The sequence below is a fragment of the Panthera onca genome, chromosome A2 (assembly GCF_046562875.1).
Source record: "Panthera onca isolate mPanOnc1 chromosome A2, mPanOnc1 haplotype 2, whole genome shotgun sequence".
NCBI classification, from domain to species: domain Eukaryota; kingdom Metazoa; phylum Chordata; class Mammalia; order Carnivora; family Felidae; genus Panthera; species Panthera onca.
The window spans coordinates 114,486,991-114,514,067 of record NC_138340.1 but is presented as its reverse complement, the minus strand read 5'-3'; the positions used below and the strand labels follow the sequence as shown (position 1 = coordinate 114,514,067).

General features: G+C 39.9%; 1 protein-coding gene across 3 annotated transcripts in view; it reads left to right on the top strand.

Moving 5' to 3' along the window:
* The window catches only part of RAPGEF5 (Rap guanine nucleotide exchange factor 5), a 223,463-nt gene that overhangs the window by 54,254 nt on the left and 142,132 nt on the right, over positions 1-27,077 (top strand). For all 3 annotated transcript variants that reach the window (XM_078441420.2, XM_060632685.3, XM_060632686.3), the window contains exon 6: positions 9,883-9,949. In XM_078441420.2, the coding sequence (XP_078297546.1) occupies positions 9,883-9,949 (67 nt within the window). The remainder of the gene's footprint in view (positions 1-9,882; positions 9,950-27,077) is intronic.

Genomic DNA, 27,077 nt, shown 5'->3' with positions numbered 1-27,077 from the left:
CCCTCAGCACAGAGCCCTATTTGGAGCTCGATCTCCCAAAGTATGAGATCATGGCCTGAGCCAAACTCCAGAGGTGGACACTTAACCAATGGAGCCACCCAGGTGCCCCAAGGCTCATTATTACTAAGACATTAATCCTCCCAAACTGTTGTGTATCTTTTCAATGGCAGTCATCTCCTTATTTTTTGACCTCACCGTACCTGCATAATAATAAACCTGCTTTTGGTAGCATTGACCCATGAACAGGGAGTGTCCTGGGAGCTCCAGACTTCTTTCTCTACTCTCACTCTGACTGTGCCTTCACTCAGTCATGTGCCTAATACCAGCTGCACAATAATACTTACCAAAGTATAGATCCCTGTCTCCCCTTGGCACCCTACATACACTAATGCTACCACCACCCACTACCCTGTCACCTCCGTATCCTGCCTAACTTTACCTTTTCAACCTGATATGTAGAATCAAGATGAGAAATGCATTGGCATCCTTGATTTTTGACGTGGTGCTGGATTGACCCCTTCTAACTGGGAGATCAACTTCAAGTCTCCTGTACCTATGTCCCAAACCTACCTTTTGTATTCCTGACTTTTCCTAATTAGATTCTCGTATTGTGCTCTTTGGGGATTCCTAATTAGATTCTCGTATTGTGCTCTTTGGGGAAGAGGAAATTTTTTTTAATTTTTTTAATTTTTTTTTTTTTTTTTAACGTTTATTTATTTTTGAGACAGAGAGAGACAGAGCATGAACGGGGGAGGGTCAGAGAGAGGGAGACACAGAATCTGAAATAGGCTCCAGGCTCTGAGCTGTCAGCACAGAGCCCGACGTGGGGCTCAAACTCACAGACCGCGAGATTGTGACCTGAGCCGAAGTCGGACGCTTAACCGACTGAACCACCCAGGCGCCCCGGGGAAGAGGAAATTAATACTGGATGAGGAAACCTTTTTTTAGTATTTCTCAAAAAAATTTCATGATGGAACTTGGCATAAGTTTTGTATTAGGATCATAGGTGAAGAAAATTTCCATTTACTATTTTAAATTGTTTATATAAAAAATGCTATAAAATCAGCTGGTCTTAGTCTTTGTTATTACTCATCACCCCCTCTCCCAAGGAAACACTAAGCCCTCCAAAATTTCCATTGTTTACAGAAAAGGCTTATTGTAGGTGTGGGAACAGATTGCATATTTTTATCAGAGAACATCATTATTTAAAAGTAGTACAGGAATTTTAAGAAAAACTGAACTTTTAGGCCTGGTTGTGCTAGCATTTGAAATTTGGCTGTTTCATTAAATATTAACGATTAATCCTGAAATCGTCAATATGAAATGCAAAAAGACCATTTGTATCAATGTGGATGGAACTGGAATATATTATGCTAAGAGAAATAAGTCCAAGAAAGAAAAATACCGTATGATTTCACTCATGTATGGAATTAAAGAAACAAAACAGATGAACGTAGGGGGAGGGAAAGAAAAATAAGAAAAAAACAGGAAGAGACCTCTCAAATACAGAGGGCAAACTGAGGGTTGCTGAAGGGGTGTTGGGTGGGGGAATGAGCTAAATGGGTGATGGGCATTAAGGAGGGCACTTGTTGGGATGAACACTGGGTGTCGTATGCAAGTGATGAATCACTGGATTCTGCTCCTGAAATCATTATTATACTATATGTTAACTAAATAAATAAAATTTAAATAAATAAATTAAATTTAAATAAATTAAAATAAATTTAAATTTAAATAAAATTTAAAATTAAATTGGATTTAAATAAAATTTAAAAATAAAGTAAAATGTAAAAAATAGATATTAGTAATAACTAGTTTTATTCAAATATATCCTGGACCCTCAGTGAAGCCTGTCACAATCACATTTTAGTAGTATTTGGTAAATTGCCTCTGTAAGCCCAACTAGTAGCCCCAGCCTATGAAAAATTAAGTTCTCTTTAGAAGATTGAACAGGTATTTGTATTCATGACATCAAAGATCTCAAGAAAAATCGAATTCTCATTCTTCGACCATCCCACTTTTTCTTTGTCATAAGAATTTGCTTTGTTAAGCAAAACAGATATGTCCAGAATATAGATGTTATAGAAGGGACAGTGCTTGAGTGTCCAGTATGACACCTTTTTTACCCTCCTGGGATCACTAGGTATTAAATATGGTGGTGAGTGAGTCTGTGATCCTTGAGGAGCATTCCTTTTGGTAGTGTCTAGGATTTGGTATCAGTGATTTCTTAAAAAAATTTTTTTTGATGTTTATTTATTTTTGAGAGAGAGACAGAACATGAGCAGGGGAGGGGCAGAGAGAGAGGGAGACACAGAATCTGAAGCAGGCTCCAGGCTCTGAGCTGTCAGCACAGAGCACGATGTGGGGCTTGAACCCATGAACTGTAAGATCATGACCTGAGCCGAAAGTGGACACTTAACCGACTGAGACACCCAGGCGCCCCTGGTGTCAATGATTTCTAAGGAAGAAAAATTTCAAACCTAGCCCAGGAAATATTTCTGTAAGAGAAAGTTCCTGAAGTTTCCTTGCCTGACAGCAAGTATGGAACCCATACCCATATGGGTTGTCCCTGGGGAATATGAGCTGTGGTATCATCAGCTGACTTCTCAGGTTGGTGGAAGAAAGAGCTCCTCTTTGTACTCAAGACTCCTTCTTCTCACTGGGCTATGGGTCCTATATCTCCGTGGAGACTTCCCTTTCCTGCTTTTTCCATCTCTCTCTGTTGGCTATTCACCTTCAGCAAACAAACGATTCCCTCAATCATAATAACAAGAAACCAACCTACCTTTGATCTTATTTCCTCTTCTAGTTACTTCTCCATCCAGCTTATTTGCTTTATAGCCAAAGTTCATAACCCTCAGCACAAAACAAAAACTCTTTAACAGTATCAAATGAGGCCCTGATTAGTCTGGCCTTGGCTCTATCTCCTGCCATTTCCCACTTCCTGGTCCCGATAACCCTGCTGCAGTTTCAGGGCCACTCATTATGCATCAGAATCTCACCCTGGCTATCCCTTCTCCCAAGAAGTGGCCTCTGACAATCATAGATCAGGCTAAGTGGCTCCCTTGTGTTGGCAAAGGATCTTAAAGATGGATTTTGCTAAACCCACTGAATGTTTTATTTTGTTTTCATACATGTGTGTGCTGGGCATCTCCTATTTGTTGTGGGATCATGTTTGAAAGATTCCTGTACAGTTTGTCTTGGTTCTGGTTTTTTCCATGCTCTATAATTTCATCAGACTCTAACAAAAGGTGGTCTCAGGTCCATCCTGAATGTTGTGTTTCCCTCTAGTTTCTCTAAACCAAATAACACAGGGCAACTTAATATCAGCTCGGCTTTGTTGGGGGGCGATAGTGGGAAGTAGTGAACAGGCCTGTCTGACATCCCCCTGCAATGGACTCTGCCCTGTTAGAATTCTGATTTGGAGATAGGTGTGTTCTCCACCCTCCTTAGGTCCCGATCTAGAATATCTCTGTTCAGTGTGAAGGTCAAGGTGTTATGTGTGTACAAGAATCACCCAGACACAAATGAAACCCCTGGGAGGACAGGAATAGCATTTTATGGGAAATCTGGCTGAGGCCACATCTCCTGTTAGGGTCCTCTGTAATGTGCAGCATGCCTGTGCTCAATATAGTGTTGGCACAGGTATGTCTGGAAGGTCATGGATAACACCTCAGCTGGCTTGGCATGTGCTAGTTACGCAGTCTCCACTTCTTGAATTACTCCAAATCTGTGCACTCCAACAACCATAAAATAGACATTTCACACAGTTTCCTATAGGAGCAGTGTTTTGTGTTGTGGTAGCTCTTGGGAGCCCACATATGCTATTCAGTAGTGAGACCTAGATGGATAGACAGAACATGTGCATTTTTGAAGTTGTATCAACATGCAAATGTAAAGTGGTATTATTTGGATACTATTTCTGTAATAGAATGCTTCCAGTTTTCCACCCTGAAATACCAGGAAACTTCTTCCAGGTAAAAATAAAGCAGGATTTTCTAACTCCAAGATGGTGTTGGTTGCTCTTGAATCTTAAGGCACAAAATGTTTTGGTAAAATCTGGTTGAGGAATGTGGGTTCTGTCTCTTATATAGAAGATGTATGGCAAGCTTTATTTTATTTTTTTAATGTTTATTTTTTGAGAGAGGGAGAGAGAGCATGAGGCGGGGAGGGACAGAGAGACAGGGAGTGAGAGAATCCCAAGCAGGCTCTATGCTGTCAGCACAGAGTCAAACACAGGGCTCAGTCTCAACAGTGAGATCATGACTGGAACTGAAATCAAGAGACGGATGCTTAACTGACTGAACCACCTGGGCACCCTTAGCAAGCTTTATTTTTAAAAATTTTTTTAATGTTTATTTATTTTTGAGATAGAGACAGAGCATGAACAGGGGAGGGTCAGAGAGAGAGAGGGAGACACAGAATCTGAAACAGGCTCCAGGCTCTGAGCTGTCATCACAGAGCTCGACGTGGGGCTTGAACTCATAGACTGTGAGATCATGACCTGAGCCAAAGTCGGAGGCTCAACCGACTGAGCCACCCAGGCACCCCCCTTTTTTTTTTAATTTTTTGTTTTGAATGTTTATTTATTTTTGAGAGAGAGACAGAGCATGAACAGGGGAGGGTCAGACAGAGAGAGAGACATATTTTTAAAAACCTAATTAAGGGAGCCTGGGTGGCTCACTTGGCTAAACATCTGACTTTGGCTCTGGTCATGATCTCATGGTTCATGGATTCGAGCCCCAAGACTGGAGCCTGCTTTGGATTCTGAGTCTCCCTCTTTCTCTTCCCCTCCCCCACTCATACTCTCTCTCAAATAAACATAAATTAAAAAAAAAAAAAACCTAGTTGGAATAATCTCAAATCCATTATACTAATTTTCACGAAGGAATTCTCACTAAGGGAATTTTGGGAAGTCCTGCACAGGTACCAGTTAAATCCAAGTTGTTAGAAATTATCTTGAGCCTGACTGGTATAAAACAAATTCCATTGCCCAGATAACAGGCCCTGTGTGATGCCTCCTAAGACTCTTTATTGGAACTCAACACGGGGTGACTATTTAACCTTCAGAGCTGAGAGTTTGTGTTGGGAGACACTCTTGGGTGGAGACTTCCTGTTCTTTCCTACTGCAGGATGAATTGTGCAAATGATTGTCAAATAGTTGGCTGGGTTGAAAACTGTCACTAAGTCTACACCAATTATTTGTTAGAGGAAGATGAGGAGGTGGGGGTGATCCTCACCTTTATTGCTATTACTTTATTTAAGAGATTTTCAGAGTCACTAGATCTTTGGTATTTGAATTAAGAAAGTCATTGTTGAATTTGAATGAATAGCAGGTCACTGAAAGACAGAATTGCTGCAGGGAACTGGGAGAATGGAGCAGCTAAGGGAAAGTGTTCTTGAGTATAAGCAGGGTTCTTCAGTTGCACCGACCATAGATAACAAGCTAATACCTTGTGCAGCAGTCGTCCCAGGATGGTGATTCGTAGCAGAGCCTCTCTTGAAGTTGCAGGTACTCAGTTCATTTATTCAACAGTTATATACGGATGCTTCTTAGGTACTAGGTTGTGTTCTAAGTGTTGGGGGATGTAACCGTGAACAAAACAGAAGTCTGTATTCCCATGGAGCCTGTAGTCTAGTAGGGGAGGACAGACATTTCATAAATAAACAGATTTATGTGGTTAGAGGTAGAAAACTTTATGAAGATACATAAAGTAAGAAATGAGGGATATCGATATGGGTCAGGAAAGGCCTCTTCAAGAAGCTGAGAGACCTCGAGGATGTGAAGGCATACGGGAGGTGATATCTGAGGGAAGTGTTCTAGGGGAACAGTGCAAAGATTCTACAGGGTAGCCAGTGCAGAGGGCTAAGGCGGAAGCATTGAAGGCAAAGCAAGTGTGAAGAGAGGGAGAAGTGTCAGCCAATGTCAAGACTTGTGTGTTATACTGAGGGACATGGAGAGTCAATGGAGGATTTTGAGCAGAAGAGGAACATGATCTAATTTACATATTAACATGACCACTCTGGCTCCTGGGTCTGGGTAAGAGATCTGGTGCCTGGGACAACAGAGGTGGTGGTGATAGAGGTGGTAAGAAGTGGTCAAATGGGAGATACACCTTGAAGATAGAGCCAGTGGGATTTTAGGATGCCTACAGTGTGGAGTACAAGAGAGCAGGGATCAAGCATGACTTACAGCTGGGGGGATGGGGTTGTCATTGATTAAGGTGAGGAAGATTGTAGAGAGGGCAGGGATTGGATTGGTTTGGTTTTGTTTTCGGTGGGGACTGGGTAGAATGATCATGTGTTCTGTTGGATGGTTAAAGGGACAAAGGCAGCATTTGCTATTCCTGTGTCCTCATATTGGCACCCTTAGATACTGCAGACCTCTAAAACTTCTGAGGACATCTGCCCACAGTAGCAGGACTCAGTACTTTCTGTTGGAGAATTACTGGGCCTGGCTTAAGTTGTCGCTGGTAAGCAGCGACGTTGAGAAGCAGCCATGGGAATTTATAAATTTGTAGTGCGTGATGGGCCCGAGCTTCCTGCTGGCCCAAGCACTCTGGGATGGGTCTTCCTTCCTGGGGTCACTCCCTTTCTCTTTCTGTCTCCTGTCACTTGTCACTGCCATTACCTGCTGATTCTAGCCAGGGTTTCTTTGCTTCCCATCTCTAAGCACTGACAAACACACAGAGCTTCTCTCTTCCTCTCCTGTACACTGATTGCCTTTCATAATAATGGGAAACTGTACAAGTATTACAGTAGATTCCTTTCTTTATTCTCCCTTGCCCTGTTTCATTATCTGTTTTGATTTGATGTGTGAGAACTTTGTCCTCACTGGGTTGCACTAACCTGTATTTACACACATAAAATCAGAATTTGTCTTATTTCATAAAAATACATTTGCTAGGGAAAGAGAGTCTGGTATTTCTGGGCATTTTGGCATAGAGCTGGGGAGGGAACATAGTGGTGAGGAATGAGAGGAAGTGGTGAGGAAGGAGAGTGGTTAGGTGTTACCATTCCCTCTTTCTTCTTTTTTTCTTTTTTTCCTTTTTTTTTTAAATTTAATTTTACCCTTCCCTCTTTCTAAGCTCTTCCACTGTTGGCCTGTTACTACCAGACCTGCTCCTAAGACCTTTCTCTATGCCATGTCAGATGCAGGTGCCTGATGGTATGGGAGGGGGCGGGGGGATGGGGCCCATTAGCAGGAAAGGAAGAGTATTTCTGAATTCTAGACCTTTCAGTAGGCAGTAGGGTAATCCCTGGTTTGGACTCTAAGAAGAGCAGGACCGGGTCTGAGTTATAGAAAGATAATCCCAGTATCTATAGCAGATTGGGCACAAGAGGAGAAGCCAGAGACAAAAAAGTTGGCTAGAAGATAAGAAAAGTTTGTGCAAGAGAAGTAGAGGGCTTCTACTTCCCTTGTCAGTGAGGCTTAACAGGGGGGAACTGAAGGAAACAGAGGGAATGGCCACAGAGTGAGCATGGAGCTGAGCCGTGAGAGGTGCTTGTAGAACCAGTGAAGGCAAGAGGCAATGGAAGTACAATGGGAGTTATGTTGACTTCAAGGAGCCTGTAAGATCCCCAAGTGGGTGAAAATAAGGTTCCTGGAATTGCTTCCCACTGCCCCTTGGAAGGCAGATGATAAAAAAAGGTGAGCTCACAGGAGGCACAGGGGCTGGAGAAAGACTTGGGAGCTCTGGTCACAAATCGTGGTGTTGTGGTGATAACAATGGGATTAGGGCTGCAGGACAGTTCCTGGGAGGTCATCTGTCTGTCTTTCTTACACATATTTCCCACACATATTTCTTAAACAATTTTTGTCAGGGGCCCCCGGGTGGCTCAGTTAGTTAAGTGACTTTTGGTCACAGCTCAGGTCATGATCTCATGGTTTGTGAGTTTAAGTCCCGCATCGGGCTCTGCCCTGACAATGCAGAGCCTGTTTTGGATTCTCTGTTTCCCTCTCTCTCTCTCTCTGCCTCTCTCTCTTTCTTTCTTTCTCAAAAATAAATAGACATTAAAAAACACACAAACAAACCTCATTTTGCCAAGGTATGTTTTGTGCTGGAAGAATGACGATAGGTAGTTCTGCTCCTGAACGGGGATTCAATTATTTGTCAATAAGCCGGCAATGGCTCAGCCATTACTCATGAAACAGTCATTATCAGTCACACACATAAGAACTTGCCTTGGAATTTTGAGTTCCTTTCAGCAGTTTGTTGAAAACACCTTCATGACGGAATCTGTGCTGGTGCAAAATACCTCATGCCTGTGAACTAATCATTGAGCTATGTGCTGGGGTCTGAGAAACGTGAGCTGGCATGACCAGCCCCTGCTTCACTGCAGGTGTAGACGGGTGCCGAAGCCCTTGCTTGGTGCTCTTGTGCCCAGTGCGTTTGGCTCTTAATTTCCTGTCACATATGTTCAGTCACCTCAGCGTAATCATAGAAACCTGGTTTGTTGGCTTAGGTTATAAAGGGTTACGAAGTCTCTTCTCAGTATAACTTCGTGTATGTGGAAACCTTGTGAATAGATCATTTTAATAATGGAGTTCATTGTTCCAGGTATTCATTATCAGGGTAACTTGCTTTTTTGGGAGTAAGGGAAGTTAGAATGCTCAGTTCCCACTGTTTTTAGTAGGCAGGTTATTAGCTAACATTTCAAACACTTTGCAGCACAGGTAATTAAGTTACTTGACAACATCAACACCGCTTCGTACCTGTATCATGCAGTTCTTGTAAAGGTGGTAGTTTTTCATTCACTGCTCTGATTTAGAGGGTTGTTTTTTTTTTTTCCTGTAAAAGGTTTTAAAAACGTAGAAACAGGAAGCCAATGCCAGAATTGATCCGACTCGCTTTTCCCTTCTTAAAGAGCTTCTCCTTAGCCCTCCTGCCCTGCGAGGCAAGCGCTTAGGCTGGCCCACTGCAGTTTTCAAGATTGAAATCAATCATTGGATTGCCGTTCTGATAACACTGCCCTGCAGGGCAATTACCACCAATCCCTCCAAATCCACAGAACGTGGTGAAAGGGATTGCTGTGGAAATAGATCTGGGAGACAATTACATATATTCAGTTGGCATTAATTTTTTTCTTTGACCAAACAGGAAGAAAAAATTTCATTTTATAAAGTTTGCTTTAAGTAGATAATTTTAGTACACCTGAAACTGGCGTAATGTTGTGTCAAATATACTTCAATTAAAAAAGGAGTAGGTAATTTTATATGTTAGTATATACATTTATGTGGTGAAAATGTTTTCACAAATTACCTTACAAAGGTGATTTTCCTAAACAAACTGATCTTATATCATATGTTGTATGTCTCTTTAGTTATTTACATATGCATATTTTTCTTGGCTTCTCAACTGGGCTTGGGTATATTAAAAAGGAGTGCCGTACTTCTGCTGCTATTGTATTCCACATAATTCCTGTCACAGTATTAGGTCTGTAATAGACCATTTCAAAACAAATCTGTTTTGGGTGAAACTCAAATGTAGTGGGAAATGCATGTTTCAGATTTTCAAAATCTGGATTTAGACTAGGAGGGAACTTCAGTACCTAACCACCTCCCATTCACATCTGCATATGCTTCGTGCATGCCCACATTTGTAAATCTATCATGTCAGGACTATTCTGTGACATCATTAGGAAACACATACTCTATCCTCGGGGTTTAATTGGTATATTATAAAGAGGTTCTTGCTAATTGAGTTTGAAGGAACAGTTGGGCTGCAACAGAGTTGTGTCCCCGGGCATTATTGACACCACGTTATTTGCATGGGTACTTTCACTAATGTATTATACAATTATGTCCTTATTTGTCATGTGTTCTCCATAACTTGGTAGATAACTTTGAGCTAAAAGTAAATTGTTCTTGGTTTTTCACAGGTCTCATCAGAAAATTGAAGACTCAGAAGAAAGCAGTGATGAAATTCTTGCCCGTCTAACGTCTGCGGTAAGGCCTTGCAGTTTCCCTGCCTAAGGGTGCAGAAAATAATGAGGGCCAGGGTCTTCAGAGGGAGGCAGTTTGGGTAGCAGTGCAGAAAGACACTTGCTCTGTGGTTGCACATCGATGTGGGAGGCCCACATCAAGGCAAAAGAAGACATGACTTTGACTTACTACCCTCAATGCAACTTCTCCAGCAAGATCATACATATATATTCCTAGTGGAAAGTTCCTGGAACCTTAGTGGAGGCGTGATAGTTGATTTTTAAAATACAGTGTGACTTAACCTAGGGAATGTTGTGACCTGTTGCACAAAGGAGAAAAGACGACAGGTTTCATTAGAAAAAAAAAAAAAGAATTGCCTCAACCAACAAAAGGTTGGTTTCTAATGTACTAGGTTGCAAGATTTTCATTGTTCTTTAAGCCACTAATCAGAGTGGGTAATTGCCTTGTTAGTTGAAGAAAAGGTCATGTATGCCCTTCTTAACACAAAAAGCAAGCTGTGGTTGCTGATCACTGAGTCCTAGTTTTTGACAGGCTCTAGTAATCCTATCTGTTAAAGTCTTTATCCATTGGTTTGGCTTTCTGGAAATTTTTCTAGCCTTCCCAAAGATTCTCTAGTTGTGCTTTAACTGCATTATTGAAATGGTAATTGCCGAAAATTATGCTGGATTATGTACATGGATGAAACTGATCTTTCACAGAGTTTTATACACCAGGCCTTAGCATCTATGCACACAGCTTGAAAGTTGAAAGTTGCCTTTCCTACTGTTCTGGAATATAGCTTAAAAAAGTAGTTTTTGACTAAATACAGTGATTGGTAGTGTAAAAACTTCATGTGAAATGGAATCTTGAAGCATGTTAAAAAGATTTAACATGACCTTTGCCATTTTTTATTTAAAATTTCTTTATTGAGGTATAATTGACATACAATGTTACATTAGTTTCAGGTGTATAACCTAATGATTTGATATTTGTATATATATATATTGAAACATGATCACCACAATAAGTCTAGTTAACATCCGTCACCATCTATAGTGACAGAATTTTTTTTGTGTGTTGTGGACTTTTAAGATTTGCTCTGTTAGCAACTGTTCATATATCCAGTAGTCACCATGCTGTATAATACATCCCATGACATATTTATTTTATAACTGGAAGTTTGTACCTTTTTTTTTTTTTTTTTAAGTTTATTTTGAGAGAGAGCATGAGCAGGGGTAGGACAGAGAGAGAGGGAGAGAGAGAATCCCAAGCAGGCTCTGCCTTGTCAACGCAGAGCCTGATGTGGGGCGCAAACTCACAAACCACAAGATCATGACCTGCTGTAACCAAGTGTCAGATGCTTAAGTGGCTGAGCCATCCAGGTGCCCTGGAAATTTGTACCTTTTGACTCCCTTTACCTGTTGTTCCCACCCCCGAATTTCTCACCTCTAGCAACCACCAATCTATGAGCTTGTTTTTTGTTGTTGCTGTTACTGTTTTTCGATTACAAGTATATGTGAGATCCCATGCTATTTCTCTTTATCTGATTGATTTCACTTAGTAAAATGCTTCAAGTTCCATCCATGTTGTCACAGATGGCAAGATCTCATTCTTTTTTATGGCAAAGAAGTATTCCATTGCATGTAGATACCACATCTATTTTAGCCATTCATCCATCAGTGGGCATGTAGGTTATTTCCATATCTTGGCTATTGTAAATAATGCTGCAGTGAACTTAGGGGTGCACATATCTTTTAATGTTTTTGTGTTCTCTGGATAAATACCCAAAAATGGAATTGTTGGATCATATGGTAGTTCTATTTTTAATCTTTTGAGGTACCTCCGTACTGTTTTCCAAAGTGGCTATGCCAGTTTACATTCCCATGAGCTGTGCACAACAGTGCCCTATTCTCTATATCCTCTCAACATTTGTTATTTCTTGTTTTTTGTTTTTTTTGGTTTTTTTTTTTTTGATGATAGCTGTTCTGATAGGTATGAGGTAATATCTCACTGTGGTTTTGATTTGCATTTCCCTGACGATTAGTGATGTTGAGCATGTTTTCAATTACCTGTTGACCATCTGTTTGTCGTACTATTCAGGTCTTCCGCCCACTTTTAGTTGGATTGTTTGGTTTTTTGCTGTTGAGATGTATGAGTTCTTAATATATTTTGGTAGATATGTGACTTGTAAATATTTATCAGATATATGACTGTACATATTTTCTCCTATTCAGTAAGTTGCCTTTTCATTTTGTTGGTTTCCCTTTGCTGTGCAGAAGGTTTTTAATTTAATAGTTCCACTTAATGACTTTTGCTTTTGTTGCTTTTGCTTTTGGTATTATATCCTAAAAATCACTGCCAATACCAATGTCAAGGGAGTTACTGCCTATATTTTCTTCTAGGAATTTTATGGTGTTTCAGGTCTTACAGTCAAGTCTTTAATCTGTTTTGAATTGAATTTTGTGTATGATGTAAGAGTGATCTAGTTTCTTTTGCATGCAGCAGTCTAGTATTTCCAGCACCATTTATTGAGGAGATCATCCTTTCTTCATTGTATATTCTTTGTTGTACATTAATTGACCATATATGGATTGGTTTATTTAAGCTCTTTATTCTCTTCATTTGATCTGTGTGTGTTTTTATGCCAGTACCATAGTGTTTTGATTACTATAGCTTTGTCAATAGTGTGAAATCAAGGAGCATGATGACTCGAGGTTTGTTCTTCTTTCTCAAGATTGCTTTGGCTTTTTAGGGTCTTCTGTGGTTCCAAAGAAATTTCAGAATTGTTTGTTCTTATTTCTGTGAAAAATACCATTGGAATTTTGACAGGGATTACACTGAATCTGTAGATTATGCAGTTTAAAATATTGACCAAAGAGGAGTGCCTGTTGTGTGCAAAATCATTATAGCCATCCGTTTAAAAAGCATTCACTATGGACCAGATACTGTGCCAAACATTGTGTTTGTTTGTACATACACATACATACACATTCTGTTCAACTTCACAACAACCCTATGAAGTAGGTGGCATTATCCCTGTTGTACAGATAGGAAAGCTTGTAGAGGTTAAGTAAATTGCCCAAGGTCACTCACTTAAAAAGGAGCAAAGCCAGGATCTAAAGTTGGAATTTTCTACTTCCTAATTATGTTTTCTTAACTACCATGCCTCATTTTCTTGGTAATGTAATATATTATTGGGATAGTTGCAGAAGCAGCAAAGATATGTAAGATGTTTCCTACAGCCATACCAGGAAGACAAACACAGAGTTAAGGTACAAAGCAATTGGCATTTGAGTACTGAATAGAGTGGTGTATAGATAGTAGATTCAAGAACAGTAACAGAAAGCTTCATTGAAGAGACTTGAACTACCATTGAAGACAGTCAGGGTTTGAACATGTGGTAATTAGGAAGATGTATACTCTAGCAGTGGGGTTTATTGTGTGCAGGTGGAGGGATGAGAAAGTAGAAAGGGAGAATACTGAGACGCCAACTGGCTGGAGAAGAAAGTCCCAGCTAAGAAAAGTGAAAGACATTTTGAACAACAGATTAGCATTATGGACTAGACATTTAAGAAAAAAGAAAGATGACAGACACCTGTCTCAGTTGATGGAACATGAGACTCTTGATCTCAAAGTTGTGAGATGAAGCCCCCAGGTTGGGTGTAGAGCTTACTTTAAAAAAAAAAAAAAAAAGAAAAGAGATGAGCTGAAGAGGGGAGACTGAAAGGCTGACAAAAACCGACTTTATTGTGGTATTTGTGGGAACGGAAAGAAAAATGAGTTCAAAAGCAACCACAGAGAATTTTTAAAAAATCAGTAGGACTAGGTGAAGGTGGAAGAGGAGTCAGAATGAATGGAAAAGTGATGATAATCGTAGGAAATTGAGTAAAATACTTGGAAGGAAACATACAGAGTTTGGACACACTGAGTTTGAGGACATAGAAACATAAACTATATAAATATTCAAGAAATACCTGGACATGTGAATCTGGAGCTTAGGGAGGTTGGGGCTAAAGTTACAAGAACCAGTCACAGAGAGGTTGTCATTTGAAGAGCAGGGTGGGAGGTAGGGTCTTGGGGAGCATCCATGGTAAGTAGGAAGATGAGAGGACCATGAGAGAGAAATAACTGAATGGTTTATACCATGAAAATAAAATTCAACGATGCCACTCAGGGGTGCCTTGGTGGCTCAGTTGGTTAAGTCTCCCACTTCAACCCAGGTCACCATCTGAGTTTGAGCCCCACATTGGGCTCTGTGCTGACAGGTTGGAGCCTGGAGCCTGCTTCAGATTCTGTGTCTCCATCTCTCTCTGCCCCTCCCCAGCTTGTGTTCCGTCTCTCTCCCACTCAAAAATAAATAAACATCAAAAAAAAATTTTTTTTTAAAAAGAGAGCCTCTGAAAAGGTGGGATAGACAGCAAAGCATTTGCTAAATATTTGGTTGAAGTGATCTTACTGGAATAATCTCCAAGCTAAAAGATTGAATGGATTGAGGTAAGGTATAGGTGTAATGGTAATTAGCGATGAGGATAAAGTACAGAGAAGAAAATTTCATCTCTTTAAATCCATGGGTCATTGGTCTAGGATAGTGAAAATATCATTGAACTGAAATTGAGGACCTTGATTCTTTTTTTTTTTTTTTTAATTTTTTTTTAACGTTTATTTATTTTTGAGACAGAGAGAGACTGAGCATGAATGGGGGAGGGTCAGAGAGAGGGAGACACAGAATCTGAAACAGGCTCCAGGCTCTGAGCTGTCAGCACAGAGCCCGACGCAGGGCTCGAACTCACGGACCGCGAGATCATGACCTCAGCCGAAGTCGGCCGCCCAACCGACTGAGCCACCCAGGCGCCCCAAGGACCTTGATTCTTAATTCTTCCAACAATGTGTCATTGGTTAAGTGGTTGGACTGGACCATATCTAAGTTCTAAAAGTCCTCCATGCATTGTATAAGCCTTTGTGAAGGAACCATTGTGCCTCATGTGTTCACAATGTAGTCATTCCTATTGTCAGTGGTATCAAAACTTTGTTACATAGGTGCAAACACCATGTAGGAAGGAGAATATTTATGCACATCAGTTCTCATCCACCATAACCCCCAAACACATTAAAGAGCAAAAGTGACACGCAATGTGGAATTGTTAATATGCTCTTCAAGGGTTTGTGTCTGGGGGTATTACAAAGGGGGTGGTAATCTCCAGCAGTACAGTTTTCTGTGCTGTTTTATTCTCTTGTTATCAAACTTGAGAGCTTTGTATATGTGGTCTTATAAGAAATCGTTCATTTCTTTAACCCCAGTAGTTTATTATTCCACCTTTGGTTCATCAAGGGAAAGGTCCCGTCCTCTAAAAAAAACAATACCTACCCTGATATTCTACCCTGGAAGAAAATCTCACAAGTCAGTTTTTATATTAAAGGAACATAAGAAGACAGTGCATATGTAGAAATAAAATTGTCATGATGACTCAGTCAGATTTACAGTTGTTAAATTTACATAAACATGAATGATAAAAATGTTCTAGCCATGTTTCTGGTGATTTTCAGGAAAGAGCTACTCTCCCAAGTACCTAACATCCCAAAACCTTAACAGTAAGACTCTGTAAGAGGTTTTCAGTTGAGGGGAAAAGAACATGGCTCGAGTAGACTCCTTGCATTATAGAATGTCTCCAGAAACACTCTGGGCATTATTATCGGGAAAGAGTTTCCCTGTTTGTACATACGGTTTCTGCCTCAGCACCTTAGCTGCTTTTCTGATATCTTCTGACCCTACAAACTTTGATAACTTGAAAACCTTTTCTTTCTCATTTACTGTGAATCTCCGTTGGTTTGTTAAAGCTGAACAACTGAAAAGAGCCCTTGAATTACAACCTACCTGCTCCTATCCTTGAAGTTCTCAGCATTATGTTATTTTATTTTATTTTATTTTTAAACGTGAATTCTAACAGTGTTCATGACAAAAGCATTCAGAACTGATGATACAGCTTTTATGTTTTTGTTACAATCCAGGGTAAACTAAATGTAGGGGAGAATTTATAGTGAATTAAGTATGGGTGTGAAAGCCATAGTTCTTAGGATGTAAATTTATGAAGTAAGCTAAATTTTGAGAAGAACCAAGAGTACTTGGAAACGTTCAAAGACAGGAAATGGAAACATGAGCATCCTTGAGTAAGAGATAAAGCTGATTCTAGGCTTCTATCTCTTACTTAAGACCAACATCCAAAACAAACCCTACCAGGCTGTTTCTCTTTCTTTAGAATAATTTTCATGATGGAAATTGTAGAGATAAGAAAACACAAATTGAGTGAAATTTGTGATTTTTGTTCACACAGTCTAATTGTCAAGCCACTGAAGTAATGCAAGTTAGGCTACGTTGTGAATTATGTATATTAGATGCCTGTTTGGTGGTATGGTTACATTAGTGGCACTTACAAAAGGAGAGGGGGCATGTGGTGTGGTACTCTGTGCTGCTTGGTCCTGAAGTCAGCCATCACTTAGATGGTGAGAAAGAACAGGGTTGAGTGTCTGCAATAAAACATTAACCTGGTGGTGGTAGTGATGGAGGGTTTGTGGCCATACCTTGAGAGATGAATTAAAATTACAAATCAAGTGTTGCAAGTTTAGGAAGAGAGATCAAAGAGGAGAAGGACAAAATCTAAAACTCTGGGACTGTTAACTAGACACTCTTACTACCTTGTATTCCTTCTCAGAGCTGATTTAGTTTATCATTCTTACCAGTTTAGATGGTTTCTCTGTTTCTACTCTATCCATTTGTTCATTTTCTTCAGTTCATCCAACTTTATCCTAAAAGCTCTGCGTATGATGCTTTTTTTTTTTTTTTTTTTTTTTTGGAGAGAGAGGAGAGAGAATGAGCATATGTGCATGAGTAGGGGAGGGACAGAGGGAGAGAGAATCTTAAGCAGGCTCCCTGACATGGTGCTCAATCTCACAACAGTGAGATCATGACCTCAGCTAAAATCAAGAGTTGAGGCCTTTAAGCACTGACCTACCCAGGCACCCCTACATATGATGCTTTTAATGGAATTTCTAAATTCCTTCTCATAGGGTCTTCAGGTACAGTATCATTCTCTGAGAAATACCACTGAGCTGAAAAAAAAAAAAATCTCACCAACCAAACCCAAATTATAAATGGAGTGTCTGCTAAAAGTTCTAGAAGACCTTGAAGCAAATGAAGCACCCCCCCACCCCCCACCCTCCAAGCAAAAATTCATGCTAGGATATATAATGTTGGGTGAAAGTTTAGAGAAAAAGAAACCTGCTATTAACTTTCTTTTTACAGGAACAAAAAACATGGTTTTAACTGACTGCTTGTCACTGTCACAAAAACATTTTTCCCTGCTCAGTGTCCAGAAGTTGTGACTTAACGCCATCAGTTTTCACATCACCTGTGAACTTGTTCTCACATGATTTCTAGCATTCTTTGTAGTTTAAGTCTTGTTTTCACTTTTTCTCCATTTTGGATCCTGCTTTCTAGGTAGAACAGACCTAGTTGAGTCTCATTCACTAAGACCTGCACCTAACTTGGGGCTTTGTCTGATTCTTCTCCCAGTTTGTCTTTTCCTTAGAGTTCTTGGGAAATACTTGTTATGGAGGTACAAGGAACTGGGTCTTAATGAACAGGCAGTTGTCCTGTATCATCAAGTACACAATGGAACTCAAGGATGCAAACTTTTCGAGATGGTCTGTCCTGCTGGCTCTTTCCTTCCTTTGCTGTTGCCTATTCTTATGTTCTACTTCTGCACATTTGGATCTCCTCTCCTTTGCCATGTCCAGTCTTTCAACCTGAAGCTTCAGTCTTTTTCTATAAGGATGTGCCTTTCACAGGCTTTGGGAAGCACGTGATGTGGTTAGGATTCCTTCTGTTCATACTTGAATCTGCACGTTGGGTTTGGTACATTGGAGAAATTCCCTTTTAAACAGTAGTGTCTGAAGATAACAGTGACAACTTTTTCAATTGGAAACTTTAAAAATGGTACCAGTTGAGGGAGCAGAAGTAGCATGGGATCTGGGTTTTGAGGAGTCTTTAGAAACTTAGAATTTTGGAGATCTACTTAAGAGATTGTTGCCAAGTTAACAAGGTTTGGGAATAATCTTAGGCTAGTGAGAGTGGGGAGATTAAGTCACATTTAATACATGATAAGCACAATCCAGTGATGATTTTTACCATATTTAGAAATAGATTTTTTAAAACACTCAAATGCTAGCTTCCATTCACCCTTTTTTTCCTGGCTATCTGCCTCTTCCTTTCTGGGGAATGGAGAAATGGAGTGTAGTTAATCTCCCTTTTCTTAGTCTATCAGGGACTTGAGCGGGCGTGTTTGCTCAGAGAATACAAAGTAAGTTAATCCCCCCGGGAATGACTAACGTTCTGTCTGGCTGCTACAGGATCATGAACATCTTGTTACCTTATATTTCTTATCTGTAGGGAACATAAAATTCCTATTTGGAATCATTACCTTGGCTCCAATGTTTCCAGGGGTTTAAGAGTTACCGTGTGATTTGGGGAAAAGCCAAGTAGATTGAATTTTGAGAAAAAGTGTCAAATGAGGCCCTAGAAGGCAGACCTGATTTCAAAGAACATCAAAAAGGCACCAGAAGAATTATAGCACATATCTGGCATGGTATTCATTGTTCTTGTCATTTACAAGAAGCCGAGGGACTTGTTAGTACCTTCCCTCACTGTTCTTTAGAACTACCCTCATCAGCTAGAGTGTCCAAAGGGCCTTGGGCTGTGGATGGTAGGTCTCTCGGATCACGTGGACAGCTAGTAAAGCTCCTTCAGTTTTCCTCAGGTAGGATCTCAGTGACATTTCACTAACCCATGACTGTCAATATTTTTTTTAGATTTTTTTTAAAGTTTATTTATTCACTTTGGGAGAGACAGCACATGTTGGGGAGGGGCAGAGAGAGAGAAGGAGAGAGGATCCCAGGCAGGCTTTGCACCGTCAGTGCAAAGCCTGATGTGGGGCTTGAACTCACCAACAGTGAGATCATGACCTGAGGTGATGACGGACTCTTAAGTGACTGACCACCCAGGTGCCCCCATGACTCAATATTTGAACAGATAGCCAAATGATAGATTCCTATCCTATGTCAATAAAAAATGCTTATGTGTTTTATATCTATTGCATATGAGAATGGTTTTCTTCATCCTGGGAATAAATCCCTAAATGCCACATGTACACACACACACACACACACCAACTTTTAACGTTAATTACTAAGTTATCTCTGTTTCCAAAGAAACCATCTGTGCATACTCAGATTATATGGTACTCTCATTTAACGCTAGCCTTGAGAATTTCATTTTGATAAGCAGCATAATATATGCTGTTTCACCTATCGAAATGATGCCAATGAGGGAACATTGATTTAAAAGCATTTGTTCAGAAAGTGTGAGTGTATAGAACCCATTCAAGAATAAAAGAGGTCTCAACAAATCCCTGTGAATAGGAGTAAAGTGTGTGTGTTTGTATGTGTGTGCATGTGTGTATTCATGTATATTATGGTATTGGGGTATCTCTTGCCAAGATGAATGAAATCATTTTGATATGCAAAACACACAGAAGACATTTTTAATTGACAAGGAATAGAAATACACGATTCAGCTATCGATTTGTATATTGACACTCGTGTTTGTAAAGTGTTACTGTGAAAACTTATCTGAGGGAAGCTGAAAGAGTTTTAAAAGAATGATCCATGAACATTTCGTCTTGGACTGCCACTTCATGCATTTGTTTAAAATAGAACTTCTTACAGCTGCTTACATGAAATGTAGTTTTGCATCCTTAAGGCCATGTAATAGCTTCTTATAATATGTCCATACATGCAGCAGGACCAGGAGACGTATAAAGAAACGAAAATTACTTGAGTTTTTGGTGGTGATGGAATAAGGTAGATTTTAACTTAATTTCTGTTATATTGTTGTAGAACTTAGTATATAATGAAAGTTTATGTGAATACTGAGTAGCAATTACGTGAGTTCCACTCTTATGTTTGTAAGTGTCAAAATGATGGTAAAGCCGGTAGTGAGTTGTCATTACTGTGGGTTGTGTTTGCAGTTTTTTATTTATCTGACACTTGGATAGTTTGGTTTGAACATAAAGACTTCGCAATTGAAAGTAATTTCAGAATAGAAAACATTTCTGTAATGAAACTACTCATTAGTAACTCATTATTAACTTAAGTGTTTATTACTTCCTAGGTTACTTTTCTTGTGTATACTTTTTTATGAAAAAAAGAGAGACTCTTTTATTTTGTGATCTGTACTTTTTACAGAGTATGTTTTCAGTGCTGAAAAGCTGCTCCTATGGCATTTGTAGTGGTTCCAAAGTATCACATTCCATGGAGTTTTCATTATCTCCTATTTTTGAACATTGTGGTTATTTTCAATCTTTTGCTATTGTAAACAACACAGAGATGAATTTCTTGGTGGGGGAAATTATTGAAGAAACTTTCTTGCAGATCCCATTTATTATCCTGTTGTTGATTTAAGGAAGACATCGGTAAAGGGCTAAGACTGGCTAATATTTGTTGAGTTCTTATCTTGTGCAGGCATTCTGCTAATGCTTTTCGTGCACTGTCACATTTCAATCCCCCAGAGCTGGGTGTGTTATCCTTCACATTAGAAAGATGGAACGTTTGAGATAGGAAGTATTAATTAAGAGTCCAAATGAGATTTAAAATAACAGTTCAGGGTTCAAAAAGCAATTTGCCACATTCTCTTCACTTCAAATAGTTCATAGTTACTGAATAGGTTTCTGCAAGTTGGGTTTGGGATTTGATTATAAAATCCTCTTCTTATTTGAACAATTACGTTAAATAGTATTTTAATTTTTAACTTGTTCAGAATCATTAAATACTGGTAAACATGGCTGCATATGGTTTAGTGATTGAGAAATTCATTCAGACTGATTCATAAGCTCTTCTGGTTCCATTGTGTGAACTCAGAGGCATACTCTGATTTCATAGCAGGTAAGTCATTTTCTAGAACTAGGCTCTATTAGCAAGTGATGATAAGGCCCTAAAGAGGTGTTCATGGATACTTTTTTAGAAGGCTGTGAGGATCTGTGTTACTATTCTGTAGTAGGGAGAATGGTCCCCCAAAGATGAATACATTACTGGGCATCTGCAAACATTGCATTACATGGCAAAAGATATTTTGCAGATATGAGTAAGTCGTCAGACCTGGATTGTCTGTGTGGACCCAGTCTGAATCACATGAGCCCTTAAAAACAAAGAAGTTGGCTGGGCGGTAGTCAAAGAGAAATGGCAGAAGAGAAGGTAAGAAAGAATTCCAAGCACGAAAAGGATTAAGTGTGGCATTGCTAGATGTGAGAAGTAGGATCCCATGTGCAAGGGACTCAGAAACTCAGAGCAGCCGGCCACGTTCTAGCAATGAAACAAGCACCTCAGTTTTACAGACACAAGACCTACATGATGCCAACAACCTGAATGACCCTGGAGGCATATTGTCCCCCAGAGCCTGTGATAAAGAACACGGCTGTGCCCAAACACTGATTTAGGCCTTGTGAGTCTCTAAGGAGACATGTGGCATAGCCTGTGGTATAGTGGTTGAGCCACACTATACCCAGACTCCTGACCTATGGAAGTGTGAGATGATGAATGGATGTCATTTTAAGCCAGTAAATAGGTGGTAGTTTGCAATGACAGAAATATAAAATAAATACACATTCCTCATTACATACCCATAATTCCTTAATCATAAAGTAGCAGTTAATCTCTCAAAGCTAGTTAAGTTTTTGGATACCTCTGAGGTTTGGAAGCGCATTTCTAAAACTAAATTCTGTCCTTTGTACATTTATGAAATCTCCAGAATTCTGTGAAAATTTAAAAGTTTATTCTTCATACTTGAAGAATTCTGAACATACAAGCACTTTAAACACTCTTCACAACTTTTTGATGAAACCTATCAGTCCCTTTTATGCTAGTTGCAAAGGAGCAGGAACTAGGTGGGTGGAATATAATAAAGCAGAGACAATACTGGTTGTCAAAGAGTATAATTCAGGTGGGAAGAAGGGGCTTAAGCCTATGGAGTATTAAACAAATTAAGGACTAGATATTTATTTATATAATATTTATTAAGCTCAACTATATTAATTATAATAATATGATGGTAACTAGCACATAGCACTCACTATGTGTCAGGCACTGTTCCAGATGCTTTGGGTGTTAACTAGTGTAATTCTAAAAACAGTCCTCTTGGGGCGCCTGGTTGGCTCAGTCAGTTAAGCGGCTGACTTCGGCTCAGGTCATGATCTCATGGTCCGTGAGTTCGAGCCCCGCGTCAGGCTCTGTGCTGACAGCTCAGAGCCTGGAGCCTGTTTCAGACTGTGTCTCCCTCTCTCTGACCCTCCTCCGTTCATGCTCTGTCTCTCTCTGTCTCAAAAATAAATAAACGTTAAAAAAAAAAATTAAAAACAGTCCTCTGAGGTAGAGGGCTGTTACTCAACCCTGCAAACTGGAATCCTAGAACTCTTCTCAAAGTTGATGTAAAATAAATGGAGATTTCCTTCTGCCGTCTTAGGCTTTTGGATGTTGAGCTCTGAATCTTTTCTTCTAGGAAGCCCTCCCACGTTAGCAATTTTTATAGGTAGACTTTCTGATTGGAGGGAATTTTAGTTGATCTGAATTCATCCGAATACAAGTCTTTCTAATGTAATATCCGTAGAGATAGGAGACGCCTAGAATTTCTGGGACCTGACTGGTGTTGACAGTTCTACTATATCTGCAGTTGAGAACCTCACCTCCAAAAAACACAATGAGGGGTGCCTGGGTGGCTCAGTTGAGTATCCAACTCTTGATTTTGGCTCAGGTCATGACCTCACAGTTCATGGAATCAAGCCCTGTTTTGGGCTCTTCACTGACAGTGCACAGCCTGTTTGGGATTCTCTCTCTCTCTCTCCCTCCCTCTCTGCCCCTCCCTCGCTTGTGCATGCACACATGTACTCTCTCACTCAAAATAAATAACATTTTTTTTGAAAAAGAAGAAAGAAAATACTCTGCGCTTACCAAAAAATGGAAAAAATAATGAGACATAAAAACTAAATATTTAATGAAGCCAACGTAATGTTTTATTTCATTAGTATAACTAAAATCAGAATGTCCAACTTGTTTACTTAAAATATATTTCATATATGTGATATTTTTATTTGTCAAGAAATTCGTATTGACCAGCAGTTAGAGCTTTGAGGAAATCTGATCAGAAGTAGTAAGAGCAGTTTTGAAAACTGAAGGAGTAGATACACATGCTTTTCTGAAAAGATGTCAGTGTTCTTAGCTTGCTCTTTTCAGATTTCTTTCAACCAGTACATCTGTAGCTTCTCCTCTGATTTGCACTATGAAATTTATGAGATTTCCAGGAAATGGCCCCCAACAGTTATTTTTCATCTGTTTGTTAAGATTTGTACCACCTTTATCTCTGTTGGGTGGGTTAGATGACGGTGACATCACCTACTGTTGAACTCACAGATACCACTATCTGCAGGAGGCTTATGCTTACTCACTTTTGGTAGTGAGTGATTCTGAAAGGAGACATTTGTCAAACAAATTGTTGGAACAATCCTTTGGTCTGAGTGCTTGATCTTTACCTTCCCCTATAAAGCTGAACCTCATGTGGTAGACCATTTCCACTGTGGATAGCTCTGATTATTTGAAAGTTCTTAGTGCTAAAGCATGCCTTTTTGTAACTTCCCTCCATTGGTCTCAGTTTTACCTTCAACCTTTGAAATATCTGAAGCTTATGATCGTGTTCCGCCTAAGTCTTCTCTGAAGCAACTACAAACACTTCATTTCTATTCTTGATCACAAACATATGTACTAGGGGTGGTACCAAGAGCCAGCGTCAGAATGATGAGCAAAGGAGTTCATTTCAGGGGGCTCGTAATAAACTATTGGGGACCCCCAGTTCACTAGCCTGTGATAGTGCTAGAATTGAGGTAAATGTTACTAGAGCCTAGGCAGGGAGGACTTAGTGCCACTGGGGGAGGTGGGTAACCCTCAAGAGAAGACAGTACCAAAGATGAGACCTGAAGGACAAGAAAGTCATGGTCACACAAAGCGTGGAGTTGGAGAGGCATTCCAGACAGAGAGCATCTGAAAAGGCACAGGCCCAGATTGGAGGAAGAGCATGGCCCTTTCAGAGAATTGCAAAAGTTCTGTTGTACTAGGGCCAGAGCATTTTCTTTTTTTCAAACATAGATTTTGAGAGGAGGCATGGAGACAGAGATAATACTGAGGACTAGATCAGAAGACTACTACATATTCCATATTAGACAGTGGACTCTGTCATGGTGTCGTGGGAAAGTATTTGAGGAATTTGTTTTAGCAAGAGATGTAATGTAAAATTTATATTGTAAGATGATTAGTCTTGCTGTAAAAATGATGGGGTTTGAAGAGAGATAAATTAGGGATTAACTGAATGGAAAAACATGGTGGGCTGAGCTAAGTCAGGGACACCTTACTTTTTGGTTTGAGACCCCGGGGGCATGGTGGTACCATTCACTGATTTGGTGTATGGGACATAGAGCAATTTTAGAGAAAATTTTATAGGAAAAAGTGGTAAGAAAGTGACTTCATATTTAGAAATGTTGAGTTTGAGCTACTCGTGGGATATTTAGGTCTAGGAGGTGAATGGATATGGGCCTGTAAGGCTCTAGAGATGCAGATCGAATTGAAGCACTGTGAGTAAATGAGATTGCCTATGGAGAATGAACAGAAAGGGAGGATCTAGAGGGATAAGGACAGATCATGAAGGATCATCAACATGTAAAGGTAGAAGAAAAGGAGAGCCTTGAGAGAAGAGAAATCGCAGTCAGAGAGGAAAGAGAAAAACCTTAGAGTATGTGGTGTCATGAAATCACGATGGTTAAGAAGAGAATAGGAAACAGAGTCAAATCCTGCAGAGAGGACCAGGGGAATAAAGGGTGCAGCATTCGCACGTTTAGCTACAAGGAGGGGGCTATGCCCCAGTTATCCTCCTGTGGACACTGTCTACTCCTCATGAACCTAAACCGATGATACTCCACACCGAATACATTCCAGATGTTGGTCTTTCTGGATTCTATCAGATTTGGGTTCTGGTTTTGTTTTTTTTTTTTTTGGTGGCCTGAATGTTATCCTTCTTGTAATGTTCCTGAAAACATTGTTACTCATTCTGAGTAACCTCATTTCCGTTGTTAATTTACACCATGCTTGTGATCACCTAAAAATTGCCAGATCTTTTTAATGTGAACCTCTGTGAAAGCAGATGTATGCACATGTAGCAGACTTAAATAACAGACTTAAAAACTTGGGGCGCCTGGGTGGCTCAGTCGGTTAAGCAGCCGACTTCGGCTCAGGTCATGATCTCACGGTCCGTGAGTTCGAGCCCCGCGTCGGGCTCTGTGCTGACAGCTCAGAGCCTGGAGCCTGTTTCGGATTCTGTGTCTCTCTCTCTCTCTGACCCTCCCCCGTTCATGCTCTGTCTCTCTCTGTCTCAAAAATAAATAAACGTTAAAAAAAAAAAAAATTAAAAAAAAAAAAAAACCTAAGTGATGGACTTGATTCCAGTGCATCTTGTTGTTTTCCGGCCACTTCTCCATACATATTGGTCTCTTGAGTGGTCGGTTGTTGTCTAAGTTATAATAAAATAAATAGGCATATCTGCACATGTTCAACATAAAATTGTGTATAAAAGATTTTTTAGATATCCCTAATGGACTTGAAATAGATGAGTAAGCATATTTTATCATGCCAGCATGCTTAACAAATACATCTTTGATATGGTGACAAAAATGACCAGGAAAACAACTATTGGTAAATAAACTCTTAGGTGGAGAGGAGTAGTGTCTAGACAGATGTATAAATAACCTTCTTAATTTTCTAATTATTGGTTTCTAATTATTGGTTTTCTAATAACAGGTAATCACAAGATTAGCCTTATGTCAGGCTTGTGGCAATATTAGCTCTTCAGAACAAAATAATGAATTTGGAAATAGGAAAACAGTCCTCTGAGGAAAGAACAAAGAAAATTGTAACTTAGTTCTTGGGAGTTTCTTCATAGGACAAAAGTCTAGCCAGCATCAGTGCTCAGTTTGTATCTTATCTAAAAGCGTGTTAATTACTTCAAGAAGCATATTTATTTGTTTTTTTCTGGAGTCCTTAACGTCCTTACTAGCTTAAGATTTTATAGTGGTTTAAAAGTGAGTATAATTGGGAATATGACAGGGGAGAAAATTGGATACTGTTTCTTCTTACATTTAATTTAGGGAATTGAGAAAATGGTTTCTGTGTTTTTAAATGTTTTTATGTATTTTTGAGGGAGAGAGAGAGAGACAGAGCACAAGCAGGGGAGGGCAGAGAGGGAGGGAGACACAGAATCCGAAGCAGGCTCCAGGCTCTGAGCTGTCAGCACAGAGCCCATTACAGGGCTGAACTCACAAACCGTGAGATCATGACCTGAGTTGAAGTGGGAGGCTTAACCGACTGAGCCACCCTGGCTCCCCTCTTTTAAAAACATTTCTATCATGGTATAAAAATTTAAGTGTTTCTAAAATTAATAGATTTACTAAAAACCTTTAGGAAGTCTTTGAATTGGTGATTTATTCAAAGTTAGTTTGTAAGGACTACCCTCTGCTTTGCTAAGACCTTTGCCACAATTGATCTGTCTTTTCACAATGAGCTTCATTCTATCCAGCTTGGTTTTCAAGGGTCTCTTCCTCCATGTCTTCTCAGTTAACCTCTCCCAGAGATCCTCCCTAGCACTCAGAGTTTGCATTTGACACTTTCTGTTGCCTCTTGAGTCTTGGCATTGTTACAAAAATAGCTTCCTTTGGATTTGGGGGCTGAAGGCACTGTTAAAGTGTAAAGGAGAAGAGAAGACAAATTCTTGTTGAATTTCAGGACTATTTTGTGACCAGCCATGCTGGTTATTGAAGACCTTTAAAACAGTGCTTGGGCACCTGGGTTGTGTAATCACACAGTTAAGCAACAGACTCTGAGCTCTGGTTGTGATCTTGTGGTTCATGTGAGATCAAGCTCCATGTTGGGTTCTGTGCTGACAGCATAAAGGCTGCTTGGGATTCATTCTCTCTCTCGCTCTCGCTCTCACTCTCGCTCTGCCCCTCCCCTGTTC